The sequence below is a fragment of the Biomphalaria glabrata genome, chromosome 12 (genome assembly GCF_947242115.1).
Source record: "Biomphalaria glabrata chromosome 12, xgBioGlab47.1, whole genome shotgun sequence".
In the NCBI taxonomy this organism is placed as follows: Eukaryota; Metazoa; Mollusca; class Gastropoda; family Planorbidae; genus Biomphalaria; species Biomphalaria glabrata.
The window spans coordinates 33,053,306-33,065,865 of NC_074722.1; the positions used below are offsets into that span (position 1 = coordinate 33,053,306).

The following is a 12,560-nucleotide window of genomic DNA, read 5'->3' on the forward strand; positions in this document are numbered from 1 at the left end:
GTAGATGGCGGAGAATGGACAACCCCACATTGTCCCATTAATATTCGAGTTAGAGTTTCAGACCCAGTTGTTGTTTTAACTCAGTATCGGAGCAAATTGCCAAGACCGAAAACTTCCATAAAATGCGGAGTGTTGTTTTACAAATGCGTGTCCTGCGACATTTAAAACAACATCCCAAAGGATGTTTTTTTTTTCATCAATTTTATTCTCTTGACACCAGATCTAGTAGAATAAAACCCAACACCGATGTGAAGCTTAAAAGTCTGGTTGTTTCTAATCGAGGATCTCATTTCGCAACTTAATTTAAATGTATCGATAATTTACTTTATAAGTCACAGCTTTTTTTTTTTTTACAAGTGCGTTTGTAGTGAAGTAAAGAAATAACTAATCACCTCCTTAAATCTTCGATTCTTTTAAACTTAAAATTACTTATAAAAGTCAAACTTTGATCCGAAAATGTTTATTTATTTTAGAATAGAATCAAAACATTTTTACTTTTTATTTTAAATCATTTTTTTTCGCTCATCTTCGCTAATCCATTAAACAAAATTTATAGCAGAAACCTACATCACGACTAATAAAAGGCCACACATTATGGCACTTCATCAATAAATCAGAAAACAGTGGGGCGTACTCTCGAATAGAATCCAACATTAGAAACAATTAAGGAAAATCTTTTAAAGACACAGACAGCAATATAAGAAGCAACAAGCGAAATAAAGGGAGAAAGAAATTAGAGAGACATAAGAGAGAAAGAGAGAGAAACAGAAGAGAAAAAAAGGGAGTAGAAAGAGAGAGAGTGGGAAAGACAGAATAGAGAAAGAGAGAGAAACAGAAGAGAAACAGACAGAAATAAAAGACAGTAGGAGACAGAATAGAGAGAGACTGAATAGAAGAGAGATACAGAAGAGAGGCAGAAGACAGAAGATAGGTTACAAGCTCGCTTTGAAAACGAAACATTGGTACATTATGATGATGAAACCAAACAAAGTCACTTGATATTCACAGAAAGGGAAGCAACTTTGTTTGGCACTATAAAGAGATGCAATTAAGTTCAACGCGATTGTCTACCTTAGCAAGTTTTAAGTGGACCAGACGTAGATCTTCCCATTTCCTTATATTTATTTCAGGCCCATTTCACTCTGGTGCAGTATTTCCAAAATGTGTTGCGTGCAACCCTAGTATTTCGCGAGGCCTGACTATAGGTGTTCCGCAAATTACTGGATTAATTAACAAGTAGGCTGCCAGGTGAACTAATTTCTCTAAAAAAATAATCAAATTTCGCTAAATATTCAGAATGTGCGAAGTGTTCCTTTAGGGAACATTTTGGGAAACATTGGTCTAGTGATTTGAGAAATTCTTTTGGAGAAATCTGGACAGTCAAAGCCAGACATTAACTTAATTCCATTTCCCATGTTTCGCTTTATTTTCTCAATAATACCCTTGGAGACATTAATCTGTAGATGATATCAAAATAAATTGCCATTTAATGTACCCGTATTAAGTAAAACCTTATGGCCATATTACAAGGTCCTCAGGGCTCGCAAAGACCTTCCTTCAGGAAACAGTACCAGGAAAAAGAAAAAAAAGAGGCACTCAGAGAAAGCGATGAGAAGACACTATAAAGGTATGGACGGGCCTACCATTGAGGGACATTCTGTCCATGGCCAAAGATAGAGAAGAATGGAGAAAGACGTTCACTAGATCTTGTGTGGTGCCCCAACGGAACAACACACCAAGGAATGGAGGAGAGCGGATGGTGAAAGTATTAGGTAAACAAAATATAGTCCATGAGATTAATTATGTAATTTAAAAAGTATGCGATAAAGTTTGTACTTTTTTTAGTACTATAATTTTAAAGTTATTTCGCTAGCAGCAAAAACAAGTTTTTACTATGCTGAGCAGGTCAAGTTTAAAAAAACGTAGCAAAAAAAAAAAAGTCCTCGGCGTCCCTACAGGTCATCTGGAAGTAACAACAGCAAATTATTTAGATTACGTGTTCCAAGGCTTTCACCTTATTGACGCATATAGGAAAGTGTACCCCGTTTGTCTTGAGACCTCTATGATCCCTGCTGGATAGACAATATGTACCAGCTGAGAGTACACTAAACAGGGTAATTCACTTAGAAGAGACGCTGAACTTCACAGACCATAAAGCGATTCTAATTCAAGGGACAACTAACCCAAGAAGAAGAACAGCCTTTTGGAAGTTTAATAACTCTCTCCAGGAAATACCCATTATCAAGGAGTCGATCTACTTTAATCAGCGCTTGCTCGCAGGACATAAATGTAACATCTCTAGAAGAGCTTTTCCATAAAAGATGCCTTTCCAAAACACTCACGATTCTTAAAGATAACCTTCACCCATTAAACCACTGTTACATAAGATCTGAACGAAGTGGTCGTCTCCTTTCCATTAGGACTAAAACAGAAAGATTTCAAAACTCTTTCATCCCACTGTCAGAGTGTTACAAGATCATCTGTCATCATCGAGAAGTTCATAGAAGTCTTATTCATAAAGCGCTGGTTGTGAGTGTGTATGTGTTTTATGTGTGAATGTTGTTCGTATTTGCATCTATACTGTTATTGTACAGTAGTTACTCTGAGTTTGTCAATTGTTGTCAAACTGAATTTCCATTTGATTGGATCAAAAAAATTATCTTATCTATCTTATCAAATGCCAAAGTTTTTGAAACATGGACATTACTCAAGGCTTCCGTCGAGAAACAAAGCCAGATGTTAACTACACTGATACAGACACGCAGAAGGCAGGAACAGGATAGACTTAAACGTACTCTCTCGAGCACAGATGATGAGGTACTTAGAACCAACATACTTCTAGAGTTGGAGAGATTAAACAACTCTATTGATTAAGGAGCGGAAGTCCGCTTTAGAAACTAGAATGTAAATGAAGGTCCTGATAAGTTATTCTTATCCATCGACCAAAAAGTTGAGAGGACTAGATTAATAGACAAGAGAATTGACAATATGGGAAACTTTACGGAGAACAAGGAGGAGATAATCAATGCGTTCACGCGTCATGTCACAGAAATATACAGCGATGAGCCTACGGATAAAGAAATGCAGAAAACATTAATACCAAAGAGATCGGAAAACAAAACCTTTGTTGACGACCACAGACCCATTTCTTTATTGAATACTTATTATATATTGTCAATACAAGTGATCTTTCTTTGATTAAAACCTCTAATTCCTCAACTCATTGGACAAGACCAAAGTCTGATGTAATCCTGAAAATAATATTCTTGAAATTAACCACTTTCTGAAAGATTTCATCAGTTTTAGCAAAGATAAAAACCTAAATGCTGCCCTTTTGTCCATTGATCAAGTAAAGGCTTTTGATCGAGTTGACCATTCTTTTCAGTTCCAGGTGTTGGACAAGAGTGAAATAGGTTCTTATTCACTGGGGTTTATTAGACTATGTTACTCGGGAGCAACACGTACATTGTTAATAAATCACTCCTTGTGTCCGAGTATTTCTTTGAAGAGGTCAGTACGGCATGGAAGTCCTTTATCACCTTTTCTATAAACGCTTAGTGTAGAACCTCTACTGGAATCTTATTAGAGTGGATAGTTCAATTGGATTCTCTTGTGCATGTTAACAGTAGACAGTGTTTCATGCATAGGCTACATTCCTAACCACACAACTCACACACAACCATACAACACATACACAACCATACAACATACACACAACCTCACTACACACACACAACCACAAAACACACACACAACCACACAACGACACAACACACACAACCATACAACACACACAACACACACACAAAACAACACAACACACGCATACAACACACACAACACACACAACACACACAAAACCACACAACACACACACAACCACACGACCACACAACACACACACAACCACACAACACACACAACCACACAACACACACACAACCACACAACACACACACAAAACCACACAACACACACACACAACCATACAACACACACACAACCACACAACTCACACACAACAATACAACACACACTCAATCGGCTTTGTAACGAAGTAAGTCAATAAAAAAATGTATTGATTGAAATAACATTTCACCTCATATTGATCCTAACCTACAAGTTCGATCTGTGCAAGTGGGCCAAGTTAACACATGTACATTGTACTCTTTTGTTGACGTAGCTGATTATTCTGAGGCTGTTTGTGTGCTAACCAATAGAACAGCTGTGTAATAAATATACCTTAAATAACATGTGTCTGTGTCTTTGCTTAAAATGTGTGTTTCGTTAGGTAATTTCATAAAATTTTGATCTTTTAGCAAATGCAAAACAGACAAAACAAGAGGAACACAAATTATTCTATATATATAGAGAGAGAGTCTAGTAACTTCACATGTGTTGACTATTCTCTAGGTAAGTGTCACTCGCTGCTCCAACGCGGTACTCTAATTAATGATTAAAATAATGTTTTACACCATAGGCGGACTGGCTATATGGGCGCCACTATTTCACACCAAGCTCTGTGAGTTATAGAAGAGTGGTTTTCAAACCATGGCCCACGGAACCCGTAGAAAGGAGGAGGGGGGGGGTCTGCAGCTAGCGATCAATAGGGCAGATGATGTCATCTGTTTTTGTGGCCTACGATTAACGAGGGTGTCATGTGGCCAGCACAATGATCAACCACCTGTACTTTTCTCCAGCTAATGTTAGAGCTGGGTAGACTTGGAGTCTATATATATACATATATATGTGTGTGTGTATATGTATATAACATTACTAGTTAATTTGGTTATAATTATAGTAGGGGATGCCCACATTACCCTGCGCACAGGTAGGATATGACAGGCAAGAGATGACAGGTAGAAAATGACAGGTAAGAAATAACAGCTAAGAGATGACAGGTAGGAAATTACAAGAAGGAAATGACAGGAACAAATGACAAGTAGGAAATGACAGGTGAAAAATGACAGGTACAAATGACAGGTAGGAAATGACAGGTAGGAAATGACAGGTAGAAAATGACAGGTAGGAAATGACAGGTAGGAAATGACAGATAGGAAATAGCAGGTAGGAAATGACAGGTAGAAAATGACAGGTAGAAAATGACAGGAACAAATGACAGGTAGGAAATGACAGGTAGGAAATGGCAGGTAGGAAATGAAGATGACAGGTGCTAAAGAGTGCATAATGGACTTCTAGACATAATATATAAATACATTAAGAAATGACGTTTGCTAAATACTGTTGATAATAGAAAAGCCATCATTCGTCAAAAATAGTATAAACAAGTATTTATGCCTAACATATGTAATATGAAATATTGAGACCTATGACGTTCCAATACAACAACTAACAACTCAATTCTTAGACGTCTTCAGACAAGACCTCACAAAAGGAATTAAAGTGTGTGTGTTTGTGTGTGCGCGCTCTGAAAACTGCAATACTATGTGCCACATTTGTTTAAACGTCATTTTCTTCCTGGTGCACTGTGTAAGAAAAATGCATTGCAACTAATGAGAGCGCTTCCCTGTTTACTGTGCTGTGACTGTGTGTGAATCAGAGAAACACACTTTTTTTTTCAAAAGAAAATTCAAATATCTCGAGGGACACTGAGTAACAGGTTATTAGCGAAAACAAAATTCTGTCCTGATTTTGGATTTGCAGTACTGGCTAAACAAATGGATTTAAATATATTTCACACCAATACCCCTTTCATTTGGATTCTGTATGCGTGTTTAACTCTTTCTCTCCTAATTGACGATACCATCGTTGATTTGACCTAATTAAATTAAATTAATGTTTAATTTTATAAACTTTTCTATGTGTTATTTAAAAAGAGCATGCATTCCCCTTAAGTCTATACCAAATAAAACATTATTCAAGCTTAAGCATAACAGGGGAGATAAATAGTAGTGAGCAAACTGAAGAATTCCTTCAGAATGTGGACTAATAATTACGGAGAGAAAGAGTTAAACCAGAAGATGTTAACTTTACCTTATCTTGACCTCTCCCTTAAACTGTTGGACAGTTGGGGCACCATGCAAGATTAGTCGACCGTCTTTCTCCATTCCTCTGTCTTTTGCAGTTGTTAGAACTTCTTTCAATGGCAGGCCCGTCCTTTCTTTTATGTTGTCCTCCCATAGCTTTCTCTGTCTGCCTCTTTGTTTTCCTGGTACTGTTCCCTGAAGGAAGGACTTTGTGAGCCCGAAGATCTTGTAATATGGCCATAGATTTTTAGTTTATTTTTTTTACGATAGTTAGCAGGTCATCATGGGGTCCAATCGCTGCAGTAACCCTGTCTCTGATCCCTTGGTTTGTGATGCAGTCTCTGAATATAATACCTTGGATCCTTCTGTAGCGTCTCAATTCCATTGCTAGGACCCTCCTCTCTAGCTCTGCAGTCAGCGTCCAAGACTCACAAGCATATAAAAATGTGGCCATGACCAGAGAGCGCTTCAGTCTGATTTTGGTGCCGAGTGCTAAGCCTTTGTCTTTCCATATTATTTTAAGTTTTGAAAGGGCTGCTGTGGACTGCAATTCGGGCCTATAGGTCAGAAGATATCCAAGCAGTAAATTGGATTGCTGGATAACAGGCCTTAGCATGAAACGGCCTAGTAAAAACGGAACATTTTCACATTGTAGGCCAGTGTTGCAGGAAAGAGAAGGCGACCTCAATGGTTCTCCTCTTTGCCATTGTCGGTGTATCCTAATCCACTCTTATCTCTATTATCTTATAACTCCTAATTCTATCATGTTCTTTCATCTTGGGGCTCCTATTATTCTCTTGTTCTTCTCTTGTTTTCTATCGACTCCTACCACTACACTAATAAGAGATGTTTATTTAAAATATACACATTACTTATATTTGTATAAGAACAAAAGACATTATACAGGTTTGACTTACTAGTTAGTAGAAGGCATCGTCAAAATCTCTACGCAAAACCTGAATTTCATAAGTGATTTTAATTTTCTATATTTTTAAAATAAAAACTAATGTGACTCTTCCTGCTGCTTTGCAAACCTGTTGCTTAGCTTATTTATAATTCACTTAGATTTGTTAACTTAAAAAAAAATACTTTATCAACAGGTTAATTAAAGGAGAAAGTGAGATCGATGAGTACCTCCATTTTAGCTTGTTTCAAACCAAATAGCACTGACGCTAGAGTATCCAAACTCAAGAAAGGTAAACTTTTATATTCTATTTGATGTTTTAAAATCTAATATATATAATTGAATGTAAGGTATATTATGTATGTATGTATGTATGTATGTATGTATGTATGTATGTATGTATGTATGTATGTATGTATGTTGTATGTATGTATGTATGTATGTAGCCTATGTATGTATGTATGTATGTATGTATGTATGTATGTATGTATGTATGTATGTATGTATGTATGTATGTATAAAACCTATCCACATATGTAGCTATGTATGTATGTATGTATGTCCCGAAATCAAAACCGTTTGACCAAACTTGATAAAACTTGACATAAATGTTCCTTAGATCATGGCAAAAACCGAAGTGTATGTGTAATGTTCCTCCCATTACCGTTGGGGCGTGGGCTTAAAATAAATTTCAAAAAGCATTTAAAGGACGAAGCTTTTAAACAAACCGTGCAAATCCATTTTTTTGCAATATTTTATATTTAAAATGAACATGTCGGCTAAACGGGTAAATCCATGTTCACACTCTACTTCTATTTTCGCGTGGCTTAAATAAAACGTGGGACGGGAGCATTCGCCCTGTTTGACATAGATCGAATCCAATCCGCTAGATTAATAATACCAATACCCAGGTCCGCACGCCGCGAGTCATATACGGCTAGTAATTTTTTTTTTAAATGTATATTTCTAAATAGAGAAATGTTGAGCTCCAAATGTTATAGGCTTTTATTATGTAATATATATATATATATTTGTGTCGTCCTCTATTGATCAATGGGGGGGGGTGCTTTGGACAGAGGGGAAAAACAATTGAAGCGGTAATTAAAGAGCACATTCTCAAGAAATATTGATGTGACGCAGTGGCGTCACTAGAGTCGGTGTCACCCTTGCACCCCTAGTGACTCCGGGATGTAAAGTTTACTTAAGTCTTTTTTATGATATCTTCAATCAAAAGCTGAAGAGAATAAATTTGACAATTTTCGGTATTGCTTATCAAAGGAATGAAATATGTATTTTATGTGCTCGTGAAAGATAATAATAATAAGGCTTGTCTTCGAGTTCGAAGATTAATGAGGAATGCAGCTTTTTCCGTGGTACGCAGCCCCAGTGTTGGCCTACATATTTTGCCACACTCATGGCAAGCATAACCACTGTCCGCCGGTGGTCGATTAAGATTTTCTTTTCGACCTCTGCGTCTGTCCTAGGCAGCGGATTTTCTTTTGATCTCAAATGTGTATCCCGCGGCCTTTGTGAGTTACATCCAGCTGTCTTGTTCTGAGGCCGCATGCAGCCAGGTTGTCTCTTCTATGTCAGCCAAGGAAAGTTGACGACTAAGCTGGTCTTTGAAGCGTTTCCGTGAGGCACCTACTTTACGTCGACCACCTTTTAGCTCACCAAAAAAAAGACTGCCTTTGGCATACGTTCTTCCCCCATACGGGATACGTGCCTTGCCCAGCGTAACTGTCGGACCATAAAAAGTCCCTCTATAGCAGCGGTTCTCAACCTTTTTTGCTCGGCGACCCCTTTTTACAATCCACCACTCTGCTGCGACCCTCCCACACACACATACAGCAATAGATGCATAGACAATAACAATACATTTTTTCGATGGTCTTTGGCGACCCCTGGCAAATCGTCAATCGACCCCCAAGGGGGTCGGGACCCACAGATTGAGAACCCATGCTCTATAGTCTATACTGTCCATATTGGCGTTCGCTAGGTCATCGCTGTTTGCAGAAGTCTGTATTGTGTATTGAAAGTGTTAAAGTTCACATGAAACTGTAATGTCCGATTTGTGTGTTTCTAGTGTGTTTCTAGTGTGTTTCTAGTGTGGGAGAGACAGTATTGTGTCGAGTCGTAGATAATACCTGAGCCTTCGGTCTTTTTTACAAAGTTTATATCAAATCACTCTGTCTTTTACACGACTATTTATCGGCGTACACAAGACATAAATAAAAAAAAAATTTCCCAATTAGTCAATTAATAATAGATCATTAATTATTTTGTTTAATACAAACAAGGAAATAAAACCTTTAGTACTCACAGATATGGCTAAATAAATATTTAGGGTTTTGTTTTCTGAAAATAACTGTACATGTCATTTCTCCCACAATCTCGGATCAGGATGAAACTTCAAGCAATCATTTATATATGTATCCAACAAAACATGAATCCATTAAAAAAAATAACCAATTAGTCAATTGGATATTGATATCAGATTATATTGCGTGATATCCAAAAAATGAAATAGCTTATATAATATTGAGATATAGTTGTAAGTGTGTCAGTCTTCCCCTTAGATAACATTGTTGTTGTTGTTTGTTTTTAAATAATTTTGTTATTTCGCTTGCTCTCGTTAATTATTTTTTTGTTTCATTTCTGCATTTTTCACTTTCAAATTCCTTTTCCTTTTTTTTTCTGAGACTTCAACGATCTAACTGCTTGTATCCTCTAACTCGCGAAATACTTTTTATTAAAGATATAGATCAACTCTATGAAAAATGTTATGACGACTAACTTTTAATTTAGTCAATGCACTTCATTCCATTTGTTTTCTTCTTTCTTTTTTTCAGGTATAAAAAAATCTGAATCTAAATGCCCTAAAAAAGATAACCACAAAAGTGTTTATAGAAAACGTTTGTTACATTTTAATGGAGATGTTACAGACAATTTCGTCATAGATGAAAGGATTGTAACTTGTATTCAAACTATAGGAAAACTGACTGGAATGATTACCGTAAATAGTTTCCCAGGAACTTGTTTCTTACAGAAAATACGCCGATTAAAAAGCGAAGCAGGGGAAAGTACAGGCAGAGCAGTTTTTACCTTCACTACGGTTTATCATGTCTTTGGTGTTCGAGACGATGAAGTGTATAAGTTAGTATCCGAATGGAAAGAGCTTAAGGTTAAAGTGGTTTTGTTTTATGAAACTGTGGACGATTTTTATAATGGAAAGAGATGTCCACGGTTGAAAGATTTTCGGCTGCTTGAGACGGACAAAGAAGAAGAAATTCAGAATGACTGGTGCGCCATTGAATGTGAAGTGGACTGTGGCCGAGTTTGTGAGATCGATGGAGACGAGAAAAACATGGTCGACACACTGGAGGCTTATTTAGAAGACTATAAAACACAACAGAAAGAAATCTACGACCTTATTAAAAATAATACAATCAGCACTGATAATCTAGTTGTCATAGTTGGCCATCCTCATGGTGGACCTAAACATGTCAGCGTGGGTCGACACTACCCAATTTTGAAAGATGAGCCCAAAAAAGTTAGGAGCAGTCAGCTTTGGTGCCGGTATTACTATGACGCCCCCACTTGTGAAGGCAACAGTGGATCTCCTGTATTCATACCTGGTCAACCGATTGCCGGATTTGGTTTTTGGTTCGGACATCAGCACAACCATAAAAGTAAAGTTTCCTGGGATCCAAGTGATGTGCAAGATGCCGCTAAATATGAAATAGCGAGAACTGTAAATCCTGACATTAAGTTTTTAGGAATGAGCTCCATAGGTGTTGAACAATGTTAACCCTTGTGGTCTCTGTGAAACTCACCCCAGAAGCAATGTAAGTGCACAAACAGAGAACCAAATCTAGGAAGTCATAAAACCATGTAAAAGTGAAGACAACATTAAAGACCATTGAGTTTAAATTAGAAGGTACAGAAGGCTACATTACAAACCGCTGAAACCCATGTTATTAACAAGGAACATATTTGTTTTTAAAGGCGATTCCAACTTCATTAGCTGATGACTTTTTGTAAGAGTGATTAGGGCCTACTTTACTCATAATAACTAATAAACGATATATAAAACAACATTACAAATAGAGTTTGTGTTATCATACATACTCAGATGCGGCCCCCATCGGATCCGATAAAGGGCAAGACATTCAAGACATGATTCTCTTTAAATTGTCTAAACTCGAAAGTAATGACATTTCAAAGAATCCTTTAGCATTGCTTTTTACTTAAAAACAAACGGATTAAACTATCGATATTGATTATCGATAAAAAGAGTTTTAGACATTTTTTGGCAAGAAAACTAAATGTATTATGTCAAAGGAGCGATTTTAGATAATCTTTTGTCATTTATTTTTAAATAAAAATCAACAACCTATTATTGATTATGATATTTCTGCTTATGTATTTGTTTATTAAAAAAAGAAATCGCTATCTGTACATCCGAACTTGACAGATGATAGACAGAAATACAAAGTTCATAATGACTTTTGATCATACGAGGGCCGCAAAAAAACACAAAAAAAAAACCATTATTGGAAACTTTGTTTTTTGGAAGGGGATTTAACCTAGTTCCCAGTATACATGTTAGGCTTGCCACCGCCAAAATTACTATGCACTAAAGCTTGGGCAAAATTGTCTTTCCTTGCTGCTCTAGACTAGTTTCAAACCCATACTCAACACCGTAGGCTTGGAGTACAAGCACAGAAGAGTTTTAAGCCAAAGTTAGGTTCCTAAATTTGTTCCCTTTTAATAATTGATTTGCAGTTTTATTGTATGGAACTAGAGCTATCTAAACTAAATTAGGCTTATAATCTAGGCTACATCTAAATAACGAATTTTCAATATAAAACTCTATAGAGATCTAGATCTTTAGTCATGCCTGGTTTTAGTTTTTTTTTGTAAGTTTCCACGAAGTTACGAATTGAATAGATAGATAGATAGATAGATAGATAGATAGATAGATAATAATGACAAATTTAAAGAAAAACTAGTCACCAATTTCCACAACATATAGTATGCAAATAAATGCCGAAAAAAACTAAAATTAATACCAATAGCCAACAGGGTTTTAAAAGGGGTATCAGTATTGGAGGTGAAAAGCTGACTAGTGTCAGTAGCTTCAAATACCTTGGAGCTATCGTCTCAGATGAGGTAACGAAACCTGAACTACTTCTGAACTACTGAACGAATTCCACAGTCCACAGCAGCACTTTCAAAACTTCAAATAATATTCGAAGACAAAGGCTTAGCACACGGCACCCTGTTCTTGGCCACAATTTATATGCTTGCGAGTCTTGGACGCTGACTGCAGAGGTAAAGAGGAGGAACCTTGCAATGGAATTGAGATGCTACAGAAAGATCCTAGGTATCACATTTAAAGACAGCATCACAAACCAAGAGATTACAGACAGGGTTACTGTAGCGATTGTACCCCATGATCACCTGCTAACTATGGTTAAAAAAAGGAAGCTACAAATCTATGGCCATATCACAAGGTCTTAGTGGCTCGTAAAGACCTTCTTTCAGGGAACAGTACCAGAAAAAGAAGAAGAGGCAGAGAGAGAGAGAGAAAGCGATGGGAAGACAACATAAAGGGCTTGCCATTGGAAGAGGTTTTATATAAGGCAAAAGACAGAGAGGAAAGG

At 36.9% G+C, this 12,560-nt stretch overlaps 1 protein-coding gene across 4 annotated transcripts; it reads left to right on the forward strand.

The window, feature by feature from the left end:
- Nucleotides 1-4,137: 4,137 nt before the first annotated feature.
- LOC106056958 (uncharacterized) lies at nucleotides 4,138-11,149 on the forward strand. Of its 4 annotated transcripts, XM_056006135.1 has the most exons (4): nucleotides 4,146-4,229; nucleotides 4,320-4,413; nucleotides 7,088-7,183; nucleotides 9,744-11,149. In XM_056006135.1, exons 3-4 carry the CDS (start codon nucleotides 7,114-7,116, stop codon nucleotides 10,700-10,702), a joined length of 1,029 nt encoding a protein of 342 aa, XP_055862110.1. In that variant the 5' UTR covers nucleotides 4,146-4,229; nucleotides 4,320-4,413; nucleotides 7,088-7,113; the 3' UTR covers nucleotides 10,703-11,149. The 4 variants fall into 4 exon arrangements, with proteins under 4 accessions (XP_013069376.2, XP_055862110.1, XP_055862112.1 ...); XM_013213922.2 differs by having other exon boundaries at nucleotides 4,138-4,413; XM_056006137.1 differs by lacking the exons at nucleotides 4,146-4,229; nucleotides 4,320-4,413 and adding an exon at nucleotides 4,728-4,831.
- Nucleotides 11,150-12,560: the final 1,411 nt, after the last annotated feature.

What these genes read in the sequence shown, in the direction of transcription:
- LOC106056958 (XM_013213922.2), top strand. Translation starts at nt 7,114, where the DNA reads ATGAGTACCTCCATTTTAGCTTGTTTCAAACCAAATAGCACTGACGCT. An exon ending in AGTATCCAAACTCAAGAAAG is followed by an intron (nt 7,184 to 9,743) that starts GTAAACTTTTAT and finishes TCTTTTTTTCAG; the next exon opens with GTATAAAAAAATCTGAATCT.